Below are 22,776 nucleotides of genomic sequence, written 5' to 3'. Positions count from 1 at the left end.
TAAATAACTAAATAAATAAATAAATAAATCCGAAGTGTCACTACTGAATGGGTCTATATATAATGTTCTTACATGAGTAAATTATAGAATCAGAGAACAGATAAGTGATAATCAGGGTTGAGGTAGGTGTGGCTTCAAAAGGGCAACGAGAGATCTGTGTGGTGATGGAACTGTTCTGTGTCTTGACTGTATCCATGTCGGTATCCTGGTTGTGAGCCTCTACCATAGTTTTGAAAGTTGTTACCATTGTGAAAAGCTGTATAAATGTTGCTTGGAATCCCTCTGTATCATTTCTTACACCAGCACGTGAATTTATAATTATTTCAAAATAAAAGTTTACAGCTAGCACTCACTTGGTAACTTGTCTCCTAAAGTCAGAATTTTGGGGTCAACCTGAGTATACTCACTTTGATAGGTAAGCCTGTCTCAAACTTCTTCCTTAGGAGAGTTGGACCATGTCAAAAAGTGATCTGCAGCCTATCCCAAAGCACGAGTGGGATAGTAAGAGGAACTTGAGTTGTCTAACCTGACAGACAAATCAGAATTGAGACTCCGGGTGCCTGGATGCCTCAGTCGGTTAAGCATCCAACTTTGGCTCAGGTCATGATCTTGCAGTTCCTGAGTTCGAGCCCCGCATCAGACTCTGCTGTCAGCATGGAGCCTGCTTCTGATCCCCTATCCTCCCTCTCTCTCTCCCCCCTCCACTTGCACTCTTTGTCTCAAAAATATATAGAAACATTAAAAAAAAAAAAAAGAATTGAGACTCGAGTTCATTGATGATATGATGTATTCTATAGAGTAAGGTGACCATGGTTTTGACTCTACTGCCAAGAAGGAACCAAAGGAGAAACGAAATGGATTCAAACTCCAGCATCCCCTTTTAATCAATGGCACAGGACTGTGCTTTCATTTACCTACTAGGGACTATAGTCTTCCATTGTTTGCAAACCAGCTGCTATAAAACCTTACCAAGGCAACTGATATTTGAGAGGAAGAGACTAAGGGACCATATAACTTTTGTTGTGTTAGATTCTCTGAGAACTACCGTTGTATCAAAGCCATATCATCAGAAAGCTACAAATGCTATGTAAATATATTTCTCTATACAAATGTCTTCACATGATTGAAATTTAATATTGTATACTTGATTTTTTAAAACTTTAATAATCAAATAACTTGGCAAGGTTCTGTGGACTGAATTTTGTCCCGTCAAGATTCATATGTGGAAGTCCTAATTCCCAAGGGGATGGTATTTAGAGATAAGGGCTTTTGGAGATAATTAGGTTTAATACATTTCTGAGGGTGGGGTCCTCAAGATGAGAGAGATATCAGGGCTACTCACTCTCTCTGTGTCATGTGAGACATGGTGAGTAGGCAGCTGTTTGCAAACCAGGAAGAATGCTCTCACCAGAACCCATCCTTGCTGACATCTTGATCTTGGACTTCCAGCCTCCAGAACTGTGAGAAAATAAATTTCTACTGTTTAAGCCACCCAGTCTATGAAATTTTGTCACAACAGCCCTAGCTGACCAAGATACATGTAGCGAATATTTTTCTATATTCTGAAAAATCTTATCTGTGGTTTATTATGTTGTTCAAATTTATATTCCTTGCTTAAAACAATTTTAAGCCTAAAGAAAAGTCATGAGTATAATTAAAAAAAATTATGGGGGCACCTGGGGGCTCGGTTGGCTAAGCATCCGACTTCAGTTCAGATCATGATCTCACAGTGCATGAGTTTGAGCCCTGTGTTGGGCTTTGTGTTGATAGCTCAGAACCTAGAGCCTACTTCAGATTCTGTGTCCCCTTCTCTCTGCCCCTTTCCCACTTGTGCTCTGTCTCTATCTCTCTCTCTCTCTCAAAAATAAATTAAAAACATTTTAAAAATTTAAAAAATTGTGTATATCCTTTGCTGAGGGTCCCCATTCAAATTTTGCTAAGTGAAATTGGCTTTAAAACATGCCTGAAAATTCTTTTACTTTTTTCATAAAATCATTTTAGAAAATTTCTGAATTTTCTATAAAGCTCTCATTTTTGAGAGCTTACCCTTCAAGCCCAAGTACTATGAAATGAGGAAACTGAGGCACATAGAGAAACCCTATATAGATGTTCTGGTAGACTGTCCTTCCCAATGTCTCTGACGACAGCAATTGTCAACTTCCAGGCATGTGAGTGAGCAAACCTTCAAAGGATACAGTCTCCTGAGTTTGGGTCACCTCAGCTACAGCCAAGAGAAGAAGACACCTGCTGTCTCCACTGGGCCCTGCCCAAACGGCAGGGTTTGAGCAAAATAAGTGTTATTATTGTTCTAAAGCCACTGAGTTTTGGAGTGGTTTGTTACACAAAATCAGATGACCAGAACACCATTTGTTCCAGTAACATACTTTGTTGACAAAGGAGCTGTTCTAGAATCACGTGGTGCACCCATTTGGTAAATATCTCATTTCCTTTAAGAGTGCCTCAGTGTTTTAGGACCTTAATATTTTGTAAAATGCTTCTCCATTTGAGTTTGTAATACATCTCATTATGACTATTCTCAGGTTATGCATTTTTGTTTGAAATAATGCAGACGTGTTCCTCAATCCCTGTTGCAGCCTAGCAAGTATAGCATGGGGCCTATGTATACCATGACTAGTGACGCTTTTGAGTAAGATGGTGACGGCCAGAACTTACCGTTGTAAAGTTACTCGTTTTCCCTCCTGAAATTAATATTTTGTTTGAAATATGCATTGAGGCTATCTAAAATTCAAGCCTTATCTTACTTTATCCCATTAGTTTTACTGTCCACTGATATTTTCCTCTGATATATTTATTACTGCAACGACTGTCAAATGGTGCCTTTCTAATTCCATAATTGCTTTACATTTTTAATTCACATCTCACCGTAAAAAAGAGATTTATCTTTTTTCTTATTTATTTATATCAATATGGATTCATGGATTTTTATTTTATTCCTTAAGACAAATTTTTTTAACTTCATTATATGCATTGATGACCAAAGTGCCTTTCAGAGCCTCTTTGAACTGGCTTTTGTCTTTTTTGACATGTTCCCAACCTCAACTGAGTATTGTCTTTACTTTCTGGCATATGAAAGGCACTTTCTCATTTTATTGTTTTTCTTGCTCCAGCTTTTAGTGTCATGCATTTTCTACCCAAGAAGCCCTTAATTATTTTTATTGGAGAATGTTATTTTGAAATAAAATCTGACAACTAGTTGTGTTCAATGCTACTAGGACCACTAATCCATAGCCATCCCTACAGATAGTGCTAGGAAATGCATATATATATATATATATATATATATATATATATATATAACACATTTTCATATTCTTATCTATATCTATTTCTTTTTTTTTAAATTTTTTTTTCAACGTTTATTTATTTTTGGGACAGAGAGAGACAGAGCATGAACGGGGGAGGGGCAGAGAGAGAGGGAGACACAGAATCGGAAACAGGCTCCAGGCTCTGAGCCATCAGCCCAGAGCCCGACGCGGGGCTCGAACTCACGGACCGCGAGATCGTGACCTGGCTGAAGTCGGACGCTCAACCGACTGCGCCACCCAGGCGCCCCTATATCTATTTCTTTATCTACCCTTAGGTACTGAAAACTATGAGTTCATATCAGTACTTCCAGTCCAATGACATAGAGCTAATTCTGTCTTGTTTTCCTCCTTTCCATAGTTCTACCACCTTCTCAATAAGTGAGAAACCTATCTGCTCTAGATAGGAGGATATCAATATATTTAACTATTGGCTTAAGCCCCCACATGTATCCAATCTTATAAACCTGATGGAGCTCTATACCTCTCTGATGCCCCCTCACCTGTGCCCTTGCCCCTGCCGTGCTTCCTTCCCAAGCTACACCGACACTATTCTTGCATTACTTCAAATGCTACTGACCTGGTTTTTTTTGCCCTCCACATGCTGGCTCCTGCTGTACTGACCTGTCTTTGTCCTTGGCTGCCTGCCTTCCAGGAAAGAAAGGAAGAAAGGAAGGAAATTAGGAAAGGAGTTAGGAGAGAAAAAAGGAAGTTAGGAAGGTAAGAAGGTAGAAAGGAAGGAAGTATAGAAGGGAGAAAGAAAGGAGGGAAAGAAGGAAGGAAGAAAAGAAATATCGGTTCATCTACCATCAGCCTCTTCAGTTCTGTTTCTACATCTATAACTTTAGGTCTTTCACCCATAAAGATGGTATCTACTCTTAATACAGTACAACACAATTGCTTTGTTTTTAATTTGATTTCCACACAGATTCTGTCTCCATCAAGCTCTGCAATATTGCAATCTCCAGATTCACCTCACCATTAATCTTCTGGACTTGATGTTTGGGAATTCCTTAGCACTTCAATGTCAGGATCCCTCTATTGATCTGACTTCACTCTTTTCACACAGCTCTAGAGATTCTGAGCTGCCTAAATGTAAAAATTTCCACTCTAACTCTTTGGTACTCAGTCCTTGACTTCAAGTATTCTGAGTTGCAGAGAGATGGAAAATTGAGTGAGTTGATTGATCCAACTAGAATGTGTTTGTTGGAAAGAAATAAGAAAAATGCCATACTCAATGTTTTAAGAATCTTCATACTAGAAGTGAGGTTTCAGTTTAATAAAGATTACAACAGGGAGTGAAGATATGGCCTTGATGTACTGAATGGCACGATAGTAAGGGCTTTTAGAAAATAGGTATGTCAGAATTAAATGCATGGGAATCTTTTGCAATAGGTAAAATAGGATAAGGGAGATAGTGGTGGATTGAAGAAGAGTGCAAATTTAAGGATCATTTTGAAGGCTGATATTGTCTAATGGATAATATATTAGCATTTTTTCTTTCTTTCTCTTTGAAGTCACATATCAGAATTCTATATTATTAAATCACTTCCTGTGGGAGAAATGGTTCATTTTCTCACTCAATCCATTATTTCTTTATTAATTGAAGTATCCACCCAAAGTTTTAACAAGGAACAAAGCCTCATTAGAACTAATCTTTCTCTGCTACCCTTGCAGTTACCCATAAGCATATGACTAAATTTTGGCTGGTGTAATATTGTGATATTCTTAGAAAAGCATTTTCCTTCTGCTTCCTCTTTTTCTCACTTCTCCCATGCTGGAGTGCAGAGATGATGATAGCCTCAAATTTATGGTGAAGGACAACAATGTGGACTAGAAGCCTACAGATGCGTAATTTCTTTTTTTTCCCCAATGTTTATTTATTTTTGAGAGACAGAGACAGAGCTTGAGTTGGAAAGGGGCAGAGAGAGAGGGAGACACAGAATCCCAAGCAGGCTCCAGGCTCTGAGTTGTCAGCACAGAGCCCGATGTGGGGCTCAAACCCACAAACTGTGAGATCATGACCTGAGCTGAAACTGGAAGCTTAACCGACTGAGCTACCCACATGCTCCTGGATGGGTAATTTCTAAGGAACCTGTTCACTGGATGCTTCACAGAGCCTGCCTATGTCTGCACTGTTAAATGAGAGAAATGAACATTTTGAGAATATAACTAATATAACTTATCTATCTTCTATCCTTCTTTTTGCATTTTGTCTAGAAGTCTTCAAATATGTATACAAATCCAGTAAAGAATACAATTTCCCATTTCTAATATTGCATATACAAGTTTTCACTTCATGTGTTTTCACCACTCTTTTTTTTCCTTCACCCATTATCTGATGTCTTTTAGTTTTTGTAAGTATTTATTTTTATTTTTTTTTAATTTTTTTTTCAACGTTTATTTATTTTTGGGACAGAGAGAGACAGAGCATGAACGGGGGAGGGGCAGAGAGAGAGGGAGACACAGAATCGGAAACAGGCTCCAGGCTCTGAGCCATCAGCCCAGAGCCCAATGCGGGGCTCTGAACTCACGGACTGCGAGATCGTGACCTGGCTGAAGTCGGACGCTTAACCGACTGCGCCACCCAGGCGCCCCTGTAAGTATTTATTTTTAAAAAGTAAGCAAATGAGGAAAACAGTAATGATATTTAAAAAATTTTACATGGTGATATTTATTAAATGCCAAATTTGTATTGGGATTGGTCTTAAGAGATTTTCATATGTGTCTTTTACCTTTACCCAAATCCTATGGGTTGGGTGTTTCTCATAATGCTCCTTTGAAGATGAAAAAAAAAAAGGCCTAGAGATTCAAAAGTGATTTTAACATTTATAATTCATATCTGTGTGTGGAGGTTGTCATAACCCAATCTTTCTGCATTCAGACATCTAAACAAGTCATGATTTACAACCTTCGCTTTTTAACTGTCTAGTTTCTTTTAAAGTACAACTCTGTGCTTGTTTCCAAACAATATGTTCATGTATGTTTTGTATAGTATTATTACCATTTTTGCCAAATATGTTTTTGCATTTTGGACGAGTAGAGAGTACTTAAGGTTACATTCATGTCATTCATTTGTTGTGGTAAACCTATCCAGTGAGCTAGTAGAAATTCTCCTGTGTTCCATTTGGTCAGTCTCCTGGGATTGTAAAAGGTGCTCCTTGGTAGTACTCCCAGCCATAAATTTACAACAGCTGAAAAGTTTGTTAGAACGTGTGCAATAAGGCAAGAAAGTATCTGCAGTCTTATTTTCCCTAAGAAATTCCGTATGGATGTCATAATTAGTGTTTATTGAACAAATATTTATATTTATGCAGCTGCATAACAGTGAAATAAAAGTTTAGCGTAAAAAGAAAAAAAAAGGCTTAGAGAGTTTCAATAATTTGCATAGTATGGCAGGCAGAATATGGACTCCCCCTACCCAGGATATTCACATCCTAAACCGTGCAGCCTGTGAATACATTACATGACAAAGGGATTCTACAGATGTAATTAGGGTTACTAATCAATGACCTTAAAATAGGGAGATTATCCTGGATTATCTAGGTATCTGGATAATGTAATAAGGCAATGCAATCATATGAGCTATGAAAAGCAGATAATCTTTTTCCAGCTGTAGGCAGAAGAAATAAGAGAGATTCAAGGGGAGGGAAAGTTAGAGGGATTTGAATCATGAGAGGGACTCACCCAGTGTTCTTAGAGGCAAGATGCTTGGAAAGCGTGAGGAGGAATATGGGTCACCTTCAGAAGCAAATACCCGCTCCTGATTGACAGCCAGCAAAGAAACAATGAAACTGCAGGCAATTCTAGTAGACCATATTCTATAAGTAATGTATTTTTAGAATGTCATCACAATATATAAGAAACCAGACTAGTCATTTACACAGTGGCAGGATAAATTATATCTTTGGGATATTTTGTGGATTTAAGACGCATAGCTATGGGAAGAAATTTAAATATCAGTGGGAAAATGTAAAACCAATACACAAAGATGTTGATTCATGCCCCCCACCCTCTGACCTTATTTATAAAGGAGTTGTCCTCTTTTATAACTTTCTTAAGATTTCTATTACACAATTATATTTTCAATAAGTTTTCCTTTAATTAAAGTAGGAGACATTTAAATGACAGCTTGGAAAAATAAAATAAGTCAGGGAAAAGACTGTCGGTAAGGTGCTCAGGGCTTATTGTTTGAGGATGGCATGGTTCATTATTTATATACCTTGAAACCTGTAATCCTTTGTCACCTGAAGATCTGGGAGGGGGGGCGGAAATAGGATGGTACTCATCTTTAGCGTCTCTAAAATCTGTATCCTCGGTGTCTTTAAAAGGCAATTTGAAAACGGAGTTGAGTGATTTACCCAAGTCCACAGACTTGAAATGCCACACCTGAGAAAATTGAACATTACGTTTCTCAGCACCCGGTCTAACCACGTTCCTTCTGGTGCTATTCAAACCACGCAGCTCCATCCTGCTGGCTGTGTGTTACCACACTCTCGGCATTTGGACAACTTGGGGAACAACGGTCCTCCCTAATAGAAAGCTCGATTCCAAGGTTGACCTCCTCACAGCGTGCCAATTTAACAGACAAGAACAAGGATGTAGAAGACTAACTAATAAAAACAAACCAGAAAATATCGATTACCACCCCGAAACATGGTGTTGGATCTAAAAGACTGCTCTTCAGAAAACCCTTTCTTCTGTCATCAAACAAGCATTCGAGCTTGTCTATCTGTCCAACCATTCAGTTAGAACAGGGACAAAGGAACGATATATTCTTGGCTTTTCAAGCAAACATTAGGGAACAGGGTGGATTCTGGGATGGGATCCACTATTCTTTCAGATTGCCAGTTTTAATTTCTACTGCCCGAAAAAAATGAGATATCCTTTCTCCTTATACATTTAGCTATTGTCCACTTTTCTCTCATAAACCAAACGGAGAGGTCTAAATCCAACTAACAGCATTTAATTTAACGCGAAGGCCTTCCACGCAGCTAAAGTTTTCGCTTTCAAAAGTCAAAGGACATACACTTGCACTTTGTTTTCTAAGTTAATATACTACTTGGAATACCAATGAACGTGCAAATTGCAGGTGATTGATTCTACCTGAAAGCCCTAAATTTAAGAGTCTTCTAAGTGTAAAGGTTTATATTTTTTATTTGTTTACCTGGTCTCAAAAGATAATTGCAGTAAGTAAGATGTTTGAGCAATGTCAGGGAACGCTAAGTGAAAATGAAGTTTTCAAGTATGCACATGTGGTCTAAAGTGTAACACTCCAATATATTTAGTGATGTAGAGAGGGCATATTAAGGTCATAGAAGCATCTTCCTATTAAGATTTAAGCAAGCTATTCCGGGGCAAGTCATTCGGTATCAAGGATAAACAATTCCAAATTTTAAGCACATGGTTGTTTATCAGGGTGATGGGGTACGGAGGCATGTTCCTTCTTCAGGTAACCACTGGTGATTTTATTCTAGCCCCCTGCACCCTAGGAGTCTTTGAATGTCTCAGGTAAATCCTGCTACTTTCTAAGTAGAGTAAATGTAAATATCCTGAGTTACACTAGATCTGTGAATAATTTCAGTCTTAAGTGATTTTGCCTCAGGTATATAGACACGTTGTCTAAATAAATTCATCCATTTCTGTCATCCTGAAAGAGAAGCCCATGTATGAAATGCCACTGCTCATAAAGTATGAAGCCAGAAAGAATCAATTGTAATTCCAACGGATATTGCTTAAGTAGAAAATTTTGTGCCACAAATTTAAAATTCTGGAATCAACCTCACACAGATCTCTTGTCACATGGAACTTTGAAGTCTTGTCAGCACAGCTACCTAATTTATATGAAGCACCCTGGAGTCAGTGTCTCTTTGTAGTGTTATTTGTCAAATGATTCAAGCACTGCTTTAAAGGATATATGAGTTTCTAATCAATCCCTGTGCCTTTAAATTGTATGCTGCACTCTGCACAATTTTCCCCTCTAAGTGTATGAAATTCTAAGTTATATTTGCCTTTGATATCTCTGTTTTCCTTTATTTTAGAAGTATCGCAGCAACGAATAAAGCCATTGTAAAGTGAATATTCAATATTCTGGTAAGGGAGAAAGGACCTAGCAGGAATTTGAGAGGGTGTGTGAATGTGTGTATGTTTGTGTCTGTGGGTGTGTGGGCTCTTCTGGGAGGAAACAGAAATGTGACTGCTTCCTGGGGAGGCGGGGTGGGGGGTGGATTCCAATCAAATGAAAATACTCCTCAACTTACCATTTCTTTGTTAATAAGGGGGAGCTTCTTCTATATCGACATTAGGTTAGAAATTGGGGTTACTTGTTACAGGCGCGCTCATTCCCTCATCTTAAGTGTTATGCTTCAAACCCTTACAGAAATTTCTGCCTGGATTCTGCAGTCATGACCTCAAAATTATATTATTTTATTATTTAGGATCTTCTGGAATACATGATACAGACCTCCACTATAACACTGATTCATTTTCTGAAATAACTGAATAATAAAAATCAATCACAAATAGGTCGAAGAATAAACTCAAAGTGATGTATATATGTTTGAGACAGAAGGAAATGGAAAAAGAAAGCCGGAATGAGACATATGTATTTATCCATCTATACATCCACATATATCTACATGCCACATATTCCATCACATGCATACATTCACATATATATGGTGCGCAGGGCGGGGGAGAAAGAGAGACAGAGAGAGAGAGAAAGAGAGAGATTAAATCAGCAGAGCTGACTATCTGAAAGCAGTTAATTGACAAGCAGAAAAACTTCGATTTTTCAGGGAGCACTTTCTCCACTGACTTTCTAATTTACTAACTTAATAATTCCACTTAATCCAAGGATGACAGCCAGCCTACCAAGAAAAAGAGGAAAATAAAGGTGAGTACCCATGTACCTCAAAGAAAAATTTAAAAACTAGTTAATGAGTCAAATTTTGTGAAGACAGCGTTTCATAGCAACCGTTATGAGACAAGTCAAGTTAGCACAAAGATCAGAGAAAGTTAAAATTCCATGAGTTCATAAAAGCTGTCAAAAGCTCCAGAACTTCCTGTCACTTACAAATGCAAAGTACTCCATGGGAATATCTGAATATGGATAAGATAATTTTTAGGTGAGTGTGACATGGCCTAAAAGCTATCCCAAGATTAAAGCTGATAACCAGCAGGCACCAGCAAAGTTCAAAGAGTGTTACATACTGAAATCACATCTACTTGATCCCCCTGAGTGTGTTTCTACCCCGTCTTCCCACTTTCCCACCAACCAGCAACTCAAATGTTAGCACTGAGGGCCCTAAAGTCAATGTCCTGTCCTATTTGTCTGTGCTCTGTGCCAATCAAAACGCTCGTGCTTCGTGTTTTGTTCCCTGCTCCCCCTCCACGCACCCCCCCCCCCACACTCAGGGCTTAGGAAGGTCAATTTTTTCCTGTGGTGGGGGCTTCTTTTCCTGACCTCTCCAAGCAGTCTGAAGAAAGAAAAGGAGAGGAGGCATTTGGGCAATTTGGGGAATACTCCAAACACCAACCCGATGGCGCAGGCTCCAGCTAAGTGGAACATCCCACGAGAGAAAGGACGCTTTGGGAAACGGAACGGGGGGGTGGTGGCAGGATGTGACCCAGGCCATGGAGGCCCAGTGAAGATCCCCATTAAACTATCTTTTTGTTGAATTTCAGTGCCATTTAATAGTATACCTTTTCCTGCAATACACACAAGCCCTCGTGCCTGCAACATTAACAATATTAATATTGTCTTTATTGATAAATAGAACACGCTAACCTATACAATATCTTCATTATGTGCTAAGATATTCTAAACACCTATAAGTACACATAAGTGTGCACACATACACCGGTGTAATTTGACCACTAAAGTTATCATTATCATTTCAGTCACTTAGATGAAAGAAAATGGGAGGCATGGAGTTTATTTCAATTTTGAACGGTAGAGGCAGGATTCAACCCAAACAGCCTGAGAGCAGAGACCAGTTCCCATGCTAAGTGTTCTCACATGGCCCACAGGGCTCAGTAGGACCTAAATAGGACAGATATCCCACGAGCTATTCCCAAACTCAAATTTGGGAAACACTAGGCCAACTTATCTGATTTTTTAAAATGTAGGCCTCTTTGGGTATTTCTTAAATATGTTATCAAAACAATACAAATTATGATGGCAAATCAAGTGATTCAAAAAGATTATGCTTAAAACAGTCTTCATAAAATCCTTCTTCACTCCCAGCTTTGCTTTTAATTTTGATTTCTGGTTTTGTTTGCTTTTTAATTTCGGCTGGTGATTGACTTTAATAGCCCTAACATTAGAATAATGACTTTAATAACTTCTAAATAATATGTGGATAACATTATTTCTTGGTGCTTTTGAGAGTAATTACAAGATCTAAAGAAAAGAATTTAGTTTACTTATAACCTTTCCCCTACTTCAGTCTACCATTGATATTTGCATTTTAGGTCTTCTTTGCATGTCTTTCACTTTTAAATAATACCTCTGAATCTTATATGTCTATCACCTTTAGTTAGCTTTTCTCAGTGTCTGAATTCTAGGCTGTCTTCCACTATCCTGACCCACTTTGCTCTGCCTATCCTATTCCATCCACCTAGGACGCCTAGGACGTGCAGCTATACTTCTATGTCACTGAGGCCAATGTTTACTTGTCTTCTGGCACCACAACCAGTGCCTTCTAGTTGAAGACTACTGGAAAATCAAACGGTGGGAGATCATGTTATGATGCGAACTCAATGTGAGGCACGGGAATCGTACATCTTATGACGTAGCTCTTGTTCAGTTGCATGTTCTTTCAAGAAGTAAACAATGTTCCAAGACCTCAAGCTACAGTACCTGTAACTTTCAGCTTTTCAGCCCCAATGGTAATCTCATCTTCATCTGCAGAGAACAGCACCCTGCCATCTTCACTCGCTCTCACTTCAAATCTCTTACACTGAGCTTCCACAGCGTCAGCTCCTATGGTCAGAGGAAAGGTTTAAAAATGAAACTGGCATGTAGGAAACCATTAACATGTATTTTTTTTAGAAAAAAAGAGGAGAAATAGATATATTAGGGTTTTTTTTTTTTTTGTCTCTGCAGTACATTTTATACCTGAATTAATATTTTGAAATTGTTTTCCCTTCCAGTAGGCTCTCTAATTTGGTCGGGTTTGCTGGGCTAGGATGGCTGGGCATGCATCTGACCTCTAAATGCTTGCATAGTCCTAACAAGGTACAAACCTAACAAGGTTTGTAGACTTAGCTAACTAAAAAACAAAACAACAACAACAACAAACCCAAACAAACCCAAAACCTTTACATATGCACAAGGAGGGATGACGTCTACTTTGTTCTTGGTTGTAGCCTGAACACGCGGCATTATACCTGGCACATGCCGGTTGCTCAATAAATACTTATGGACTGAATTACTCCCCTGTTCTCTCTGCAAGCAGACAATAGTGCCTGCGCTTGCTACATGGCAAGGTACTTGTAAAGCATTACTCAGTTGTGAACCGTTAGCTACTCTACATTTCACAGATTTTAATATTGAACTTTGTTCACCCTTTACTGTCACTGAATGTGAATGCATTTTATAGTTAATCTTGCAAATATAAATACATATATGCATATATATACACACACATATATATGTTTTTAGTGCTCCCCAATGTATTTTCTCATCAAGAGTTTTCTTGATTTATTAAAATATAGTATTGGGGCGCCTGGGTGGCACAGTCGGTTAAGCGTCCGACTTCAGCCAGGTCACGATCTCGCGGTCCGTGAGTTCGAGCCCCGCGTCGGGCTCTGGGCTGATGGCTCAGAGCCTGGAGCCTGTTTCCAATTCTGTGTCTCCCTCTCTCTCTCTGCCCCTCCCCCGTTCATGCTCTGTTTCTCTCTGTCCCAAAAATAAATAAATGTTGAAAAAAAAATTAAAATATAGTATTAAATATAGTTACATCATAGTATTGGAAATCTGTTTCTGATACTGGGCAATTTTGCATATCAATCCATCTACAAACCACGAAGGCAGCTTCCATATTTGGAATACATGATCAATGTGTAAGTCTGAAGGGCTTCAAAAAGAGGATCAAACTGGTCAGAGGGTGAGGAATTGCTATTTCCATAATATCTATTTATTTCTTTTGGCATAACACATTTGGCATATGATATACCTTCCCCTCCTGTAAGATCCGGAGTATCTCTCCTCTGCTATCTACATCAGAAACTCTTGTCAGATACAACCCAGCCCAATCACGGACCTAGGCACATCACGTTTGCTCATACCTCTTTTCATTTGCTTTCCATATACTACGGACTGCTTGTTTCTGTCTGCCCCAAATTCTTCTGTTGACATCCAAGCCCACAATGAGATGGTATTAGGCCAACTTCTACCTCAAAGGCCATCTATGAGAGGTAATTAGGTCATGACGGTGGAGCCCTCAGGAATAAGATTAGTGGCCATACAAAGTTTGCCTTTTCTCTGTCTGCAGTCTGCTGAGTGTGGACGCGGTGAGTAGCTGGTATCTGCAGACCAGGAAGCAGCCTCTCACCAGATGCTGGCTATGCTAGTGACTTGCTGTTGGAATTCCTAGCCTGGAATACTGTGAGAAGCAACTGTCTGTTGTTTAAACCACCCACTCTATGGGTTTTTGTTATAGCAGCCCAAACAGACTAAGACAATGTTTTACCATAATTTGTTTGATATGCAACCCCCCGGAATTCAAAACATGAGATCATATTCGTATTCCAAAATATCCTCCAAATTTAAACTTGGGTCTGATTTCTAGAGGTGCTTAGGGTAGGAAGTTGGATAGGTGAATGAATACCAGACGTAAACTTTCTTTCCCTTTCCTTGGCCCTCAGCCCCACCTCGGCCTTGTTGCCAGTCCTAGCCCATGGGCTTTAGTATCTCACACCTTCCCACCACCATAGCTTCTGAGGGGCACCTAATAAGAGGAAAACATTAATTACAAACCCTGATGACTTGTGGGATAATTTCTCTGAAAACAAGATGTATATTTTTCTTTTAATATAAGAAACTACCTACATGTTTTCAGGTCCACATAGAAATTTTAAAAAGCTTCAACTTTTTATGACAATGCTAAGTAAGATAAAACTGATGTTAACCTTGCAGTATGTCAAGACCCAAACAGCATGAATTGTATTTCAATGTCTGTTATATATATATTTTTTAAGCAAAAGCACTTTTTTAAATGAAATTTAATGGCAATATTGGAACCACGGGAGACCTATTGTCCTTGGTAACAGTCTTTGCTTTTGATCTGGCAAACATTATTTAGCAGCCTGTATTCAGTGGAGTGTGTCTTCTTCTAATCATGGTCTAACCTTCCTGTATTGTGCTTTTAATCTTTAAACCATAGTAACCCAACTGGGTGATGTTCAAAAAAGTGGGCTTGGGGCTGGATGGGTTGATAAATGTGACTTCTAAGTTTTGAGGCCTCTGTGTCTCAATCTGTCTTCAAGGCACTCAGACATAACCTAAATCCGAACTGCCTGAAAGATATTCTAGATATTATACACATAAAACCTTAACATGTATATTACATTGCTTTCTTCAAATATGCTTAATTATTGGGTGAATTGATCCACAAAATATATCAGTGATTTTAATGACATTGAAGTGATTTATATCACTATATGTATATAATATATATTTTACACACACATTCATACACGTGCCCCATATAGACACAAGTTGATAAGACTTTTCTTGGCATAACATTTGATGTCATTAAATGTAAGATACTTTATTAACATAAGCATGCTATATTGAGTGTCACATAAACCAGTAGAAATACACGTGGAGAATCTGGATATGGCAAAGTGAGTTGAAATCTTAATTCAATAAATTTAAATAAGCAAAAGCAATAAGCTAGTAAGAAAATATATGCACACCTGGAATTAAAAAATGCATCTAGGCCATAAATAAATGCATGCAAAATCATTCAACTAAAAATAGACATATAAATTAATACCGCAGACTATATTTTATTCAACATATTACTAACATTTCAGAAGGCGTATTTGCAAGCAATTAGCAATACTTGACAGTAAATATTTTATCAGAAAACAATTTTGAATATATTGTGCTGTTGTACATTGCTTTCCTTTTCTACAAATAACAGACAGTAATGCATGCAATTAGACACATAGTGCATCACTGTGAATATTTATGTTTCAAGTTAATTTATTAGGCGAGATGAAGCTGAATTTATTATATCATAACATGTTTTGCGTTGTCTTACTCTGTTTTCCACATTCCTGGCTTCACATATTTGTAAGGCTAGGTCAACTCGGATCCAGTTGTTCAGAGGAGCTAGGTAAATGCTCCGTTCCATATTCTTCCCAACCATCAATGCTTCTCGAGTTGCAGGAAAGCAATATGCCTGAATGGCTCTGGATCAGGAGCTCTGATTCCTTAGCAAATAGGTCATGTGGCATGGGTTGATCCAGACAGTTCTATATTTTACTAGTCACCTTAAACACTAACTTGCTAACTAAAGTCTCAAGACTAAATGTTTCCTTAAGAACAGATGAGGAAGTTTCTGTTAGCAACTGCAAAATCAAACAAAGAACAGTCAGGGATAAAATAAGTAAAGAGAAGGGGCGCCTGGGTGGCTCAGTCAGCTGAGCGTCCAACTTCAGCTCAGGTCACGATCTCGCGGTCCATGAGTTCGAGCCCCGCGTCGGGCTCTGTGCTGACCGCTCAGAGCCTGGAGCCTGCTTCCGATTCTGTGTCTCCCTCTCTCTCTGCCCCTCCCCTGTTCATGCTCTGTCTCTCTCTGTCTCAAAAATAAATAAATGTTAAAAAAAATAAAAAAAAAATAAGTAAAGAGAATTAGCAGGAAAAAGGGAGAAACCATGTAAGCAAAATAATAGATTCCACAAAAGGACTGAAGTATTAAATATATTTCCAAATATTTTCTCTAGTTCACTTAACGTTCTGTATATATTCTTTAAAAGCAAATAAAGAAAAGTAACAGCAAAGCTAATTTCTTGCTCTCCTCAGAGATGGCTCTATTGCCTTTTTGGAACATTCACATTTCTTAAGACACAGTCAGCAGCCAAAGGCATATTTGCTGACAAATAGAGAGGCTCCAGTAATTTATCTACTGTTTTTGCGTTTTCTACATTAAATCAGTCAAACACACGAATTAGAAAATTTTCTCCAATAAAAACCTCTACAGGAGCTCAAACAATATATTTCCATAGGGCCTCTTGGTACTAGTTAGTCCTAATTTAAAGAAAACAAGGCAAAAATAAAAATGGATATATCTAATTATCTCTGGTGTGTTTTCCTCAAGCATATCATGATGGATCTTTCTTCCTATATAACGCTGATTTTATGTGTTGCCAATATTTTCAAGGTCTTGAAGAAGAGTATAATTAAAAGATTAGAAATTCCCACAAGAAAAACAAAAGCAAGAGTCAATACAGTCAACTAAATCCAGAGTTCTCAAATTCCTGTTTTAGAATTATCATGGGCCAAAAAAAAAAAAAAAGGCTGAAACAAAACAAAAGAAGCTGCTTTCATGAAGTATAAATATAAATGAGCACTATATTTTACTCTATACAATGTATGTCATTAGAAACTCGCCTGCAGAAAGTGTACTATGAGTGTACTTGGGGGGAGAAGGAGAAGCAGCAGAATGAGGGAAAGATCATAGGGGCCAGGGTGGGAGGCTGATCTCGGAACAAGGGCTCCAGGGCCTTTGGCAATTGCAATCTACATTGGATCCTGTCTGAGATTAGCACACCACCCCTCTCCTCGCGCCCTACAACCTAGCCCCCAACCATAGGAACTGATTTCTGTTTCAGAATTGGAATAACCATTGTTTCTCTGGCAAATAAGGTAGTTATATGAACCCTGAGGTTGCATTCACCCTTGTATCCCTACCTGGGGCTTCCTACCATCCTGTATCTAGACCAGTGCCTTGTATACAGTAATTCCTCAATAAAAGTTTGTTTTTTACAAAACAAAGGAGCAAAGGGGAAAAGAGAGAGAGGGATGGTTGGGGGCTGCAAACCAAGAAACAGACTCTTGACTATAGAGTATAAACTGGTGGTTACCAGAGGGGACGTTGGGGGTGGGGATGGGTGAAATAGGTGACTAAGGAGTGCACTGTCATGGTGAGCACCACGTGATGTATAGAATTGTCGAATCACTATACCGTACACCTGAAATTAATATTACATTGTATGTTAACTATCTGGGATTTGAATAAAAACCCTTTAAAAAATGTTTGTTTTTGAACTGAAGTGCATTCCACTCCTTTCCACACTCTGTATTTTTATGCCTTGTTTATCACTCCTTCACCCATCTATACCATAGCCATGACCTCATACTATTATTCTCCATCTTCCTTTTATTTAATGAATTTATTTATTTATTTATTTATTTTCAAATATGAAATTCATTGTCAAATTGGTTTCCATACAACACCCAGTGCTCATCCCAACAGGTGCCCTCCTCAATACCCATCACCCACCCTCCTCTCCCTCCCACCTCCCATCAACCTTCAGTTTATTCTCAGTTTTTAAGAGTCTCTTATGTTTTGGCTTCCTCTCTCTCTAACCTCTTTTTTTTTCTTCCCCTCCCCCATGGTCTTCTGTTATGTTTTCATTTCTTATGTGAATCCTGAGAAACTCAATCTTTCTTTTTAAAAAAGTTATGAAAACCTCATACATATAAAACTTGCATACATAATATTTCCCACCATGTGGCTGGAGAAATAGCTAGTGAAGTGAAGCCTTTAGCATCATCTTTTCTGTTTCTTTTTTTTTTTTTTTTTTTTGGTCCTCTGTTAAGTTTCACAGGATCTACATAAGAGTGAAAACATATGGTATCTGTCCTTTCTCTGTATGACTTACTTCACTTAGCATAACTCTCTCCAGTTATATCCACGTTGCTACAAAAGACCATATTTCATTCTTTTTCACTGCCAAGTAGTATTCCATTGTATATATAAACCACAATTTCTTTATCCATTCATCAGTTGATGGGCATTTAGGCTCTTCGCATAATTTGGCTATTATTGAAAGTGCTGCTAGAAACATTGGGGTACAAGTGCCCCTATGCATCAGCACTCCTGTATCCCTTGGGTAAATTCCTAGCAGTGCTATTGCTGGGTCATAGGGTAGATCTATTTTTAATTTTTTGAGGAACCTCCACACTGCTTTCCAGAGTGGCTGCACCAATTTGCATTCCCACCAACAGTAGCATCATCTTTTCTTAATCACATGTACCTTCATCCTACGGGAACTCTGCATGTCAGCATTATTCGGAAATGAGTTCTCACCACTTTCATTTTGTAACTTTACTACTTAATGTATATACCCTTAAAACATTTCTCTCAGTTTTGCATGTTTTGCAATACACACACACACACACACACACACACACACACACACACACACATAAATGCATACACAAACACACAGCTTTATATTACTTCTATTTTTCAGTGACTAGGCTTTTTCACACAGTATTAGGCTTGTGAGATTCATCTCTTTCAATACATGTGGTTCTGGTTTATTCACCTTCACCGCTATAGTCTATTATATGGATATCCCAGTTAGGGATCTACTTTCCACTGGTGATCTTATAGGCTTCTAGAATATCTCAATCAGTAACAAGGACGCTATAAAAATTTTCCTACAAGTCTCCTTCTATACTCAAGCAATTCCAGAGCTTTTGCGTTGGTGTGAAATGGCTGGACCATAGAGAATGTACTCCAAATTTTCTAGATAATAAAAAGTTACCTTTCAGACTGTTGTATCAATTTACATTCCCACCAATAGAATAGGAGAGTTCCTGTAGCTCCACATCACTGCCAACACTCAGTGTTATCAGACTTTGTAGTTTTTGCCAATCTGAGTTCCTATAATGTTTAGATTTTTTTTTAATGTTTATTTATTTTTGAGACAGAGAGAGACAGGGCATGAATGGGGGAGGGGCAGAGAGAGAGGGAGACACAGAATCGGAAGCAGGCTCCAGGCTCTGAGCCATCAGCCCAGAGCCCGACGTGGGGCTCGAACTCACGGACCGCGAGATCGTGACCTGAGCCGAAGTCGGATGCTCAACCGACTGAGCCACCCAGGGGCCCCTGAGTTCCTAAAATGTATGCCACAATGGTTTCAATGGATAATTCCTGGATTACTGTTGGAGGGACTATCTTTTTTATGCCACTGCTCCTCAATCTCCTTTACTGACAATATGCTCCCCACGATCAATCTGTGGGGGCAGGAGGGGGGTGTTGACTCTCTGTCTAGAAGTTGTTCAGTTCTCTTCAACCAAAACAATTAATTCATACACAAGCACATGACCCAAACACTCTCCTGATTTTGTTTTATGATTTGAAAAAGAAGCACAATCTTCTTTCCAGATCACAGACCCAGAGCATGATATAAACTAATCTTTTAAGGCTAGCTATACCCCTATGTGGAAAAAGTCGGCCTGAGAATTCAGCCAATCAGTGAAAAGGGGGGGGGGGAGGCGGGAGGTGGGCAGGGAGAAGGTAAGAAGGAGAATGAGAAGGACAGAGAGACATGCCTGAAACTATTGCTTAAAGGCTGGATCCCATGAGACAAACTAGTCTAGCCCTGGTTTATATAAATATAAATAAATATAAAATATATACAATATATATAAATATATATAAATATATAAATATATTAAATATTTATATACAATTTATATAAATAGAAATCTAGCCCTGATTTATATAAATCAATAAATAACTCATCCGCCCCACCCAGGTTGAGGAGTTCTTCAACTCTGAATTTTCTCCGTTCATTGTGCTTAACTCTTTCTCTGTTTACTTCTTTAGGTTTCCATGTATCCTTCTTCCTCTCTCTCTCCCTCTCTGTCATGATTATCTTTATCAATTAGAAGTTAGAAACGTTCCACCTTTATGAAACACTGCCCCACCACACATGCACAATATACAAATCATTAGCGCTTAATTAAAAGGGGAAAAAATATGCTCTAGGACTTTCTAAAATGATGCTGTGGAAATGGACACCATAATATCCTGGGGAAAGTTGTTTTATAGCCTTTGCATTGAGCAAACTAAATTTCTACTTAGACAATTTCAACACTTAATGGTGTAGATAAAATCTTTTATGCTTGTATTCTTCCCTCTTTTTGGTGATTCATAACAATATCATAATAATATTGTTCATTAATTAATCATTATCATTGTACTTGTATGACTACCTAACCAGCCATTTAATAAATTACTATGGTATTTTCTCCTGGACCTGGCCTCTATGAATTCTGAGAGGATCAGGTAAAATATGCCTCTTTATCTCACTTTTGTTGACTATGTTGTCTAAGACAAGTGAAAGCATACATCCTTGACTTGTGATTTTGTTTAAGAGGACCAATGGAACAACATATGCATAAAATATTCTGTTTTTTTTTCAGTATAGTATGCAGACATAAAATTACAGCATTTCAAAACTATGAATAGCACAAAGTTGGTGAGTGAAATATTCTCTAATTTTTTTTATATATCATGACCATTCATTTTCTTTTAATATATAAAGGAAAAAATTGAAACAAAAATGCATGTCACATGCAGTGAAATAAATATGATAGAATTATTATATAAGAGCAGAAACAGTGAATACTTAAGCAATGAGAAGAGACTGCTTACAACTACATTTTTGCTAAGTTGATATTACAAGAAAGGAGAAAACAAATTCCTAATATCTTCTGGTAATCTCTCATTGCCTAACTTTTCAGCAGACATTAATAATGTCTAAAATGATGCAGTATAATTTATGGAAGTTGGGGTAGAACATGAGACTTGAAAACTCATTTCTTGGTAATACCCAACTAAAATTATTCCCATTGTGGTGTATTATTTTTAATTTTTAACATATGTCTCATAAGAACAAGTAACTTCTCAGAATTTTTCTTTCTTTCTTGTCAGCTTGACCTGGTCTTCTGCTACATTTTGACACAATTATCAGGGTAGTTTCACATACATGCTTAAAAATTTTATTTCTTTTCCTCTCTGACATGCATTTTATTTCAAATAATAATTAACATGTGTATCCATGTTTAGACATCAGCACAAGGATGAAAAATGAGTTGGTACAGTTTTCTGATAATATTTTAATGAAAATTCCCTCTAAATTACATGCAATATAACTTGTTTGGTTGCGATAGTGTAATTTTGCAGATGTATTCACTAATAATGCGGTCTCATGGTACCAATTAAGTACAAATTTCATACCAGATTTCAAGATTACTTTTTCTCGATTTCCAAAGTCATCCAACTTTTGGGACACCTGGGTGGCTCAGTCAGTTAAGCATCTGACTCTTGCTTTCAGCTCAGGTAATGATCTCATGGTTAGTGAGATCAAACCCAGCCATCAGGCTCTGCACTGACAGCACAGAGGCTGCTTGGGATTCTCTCTCTCTCTCTCTCTCTCTCTCTCTCTCTCTCTCTCTCTCAAAAATAAATAAAAATTTTTAAAAAATCTGACTTTGACAACTTATTACCTAAATATCATAGTGAAAGTCACCGTAACAGTACTTTCATTAACTTTTCTAATGTAAGAGGTCTTACACAGAACCCATTCCAGACAGAGAACTGTATTCTTGAAAATGATGTGAAAAAGTAACCACCTTCGCTACAGAGTAGTACTTGCATATTTATTTATATTACCTACTAACACTTCTTAGTATGAATATTTGAGGCGTGCTTATTGATACTTAGTTTTTACATTCAAAATGTTCCATATTCCCCTTAACATTAGGTAGATTGTCTCTGGATTTCATTCAGTGGGAACACGTTTTTAGTGTTATAAATCAGTTAATTGAGCACGAAACAATAAACTTCCAGATAAGCAGTTTAAGAAACCTTAGCATAAAATACAGTATTTATTATAATATGATCATTTTAGGCAGTTAGTCAACTGTGCATTATTATTGATTTGTTACAGCTGATGCATATTTTTATGATTACATGTAATTCTTAGAATTGCTTGCATTGGAACACATTATTTCTGATTTCCAAGGAAGCATCAGTCTCGGGTTTCTAGAAAAATGACCAAATCGGGTCTTGTATCAGAGAGAATGATCTAGTTTATAATCCAATGAAACAATCCCTCAAATTAGAGTGCCTTAGGCCAGCGAAAGTATGTTCCTTGTTCATGCTCACTTCCAGCACGACTCAGCAGGACGCTATGGTCACAGAAATCACTCAGGGACCCAAATGGTAAAGGCTCCATCTTAACACGCGCCTTCAAAGCGGTGGCAACAAGAGAAAAGGATATGGCGAACTGAGCGCTGTCTTTTAACTTTCATTTAGAAGTAATACATCATTTATTGTACTACTGGCCAATGAAAGCGATATCATCAAGTCTGTTTCCAAATAAGTGGGAATTTATAACATTTAACCTGATGTTC

At 38.0% G+C, this 22,776-nt stretch overlaps 1 protein-coding gene across 7 annotated transcripts in view; it reads right to left on the bottom strand.

Annotated features, from left to right (window-relative positions):
* Nucleotides 1-22,776, bottom strand: part of SGCZ (sarcoglycan zeta) — a 1,125,109-nt gene that overhangs the window by 58,539 nt on the left and 1,043,794 nt on the right. For all 7 annotated transcript variants that reach the window (XM_040490100.1, XM_040490103.1, XM_040490099.1 and 4 more), the window contains one exon: nt 12,187-12,309. In XM_040490100.1, the coding sequence (XP_040346034.1) occupies nt 12,187-12,309 (123 nt within the window). The remainder of the gene's footprint in view (nt 1-12,186; nt 12,310-22,776) is intronic.

Source organism: Herpailurus yagouaroundi, unplaced genomic scaffold (genome assembly GCF_014898765.1).
Source record: "Herpailurus yagouaroundi ecotype Mexico unplaced genomic scaffold, PumYag 181, whole genome shotgun sequence".
Lineage (NCBI taxonomy): Eukaryota > Metazoa > Chordata > Mammalia > Carnivora > Felidae > Herpailurus > Herpailurus yagouaroundi.
This window is presented reverse-complemented; position numbering and strand designations above follow the sequence as displayed.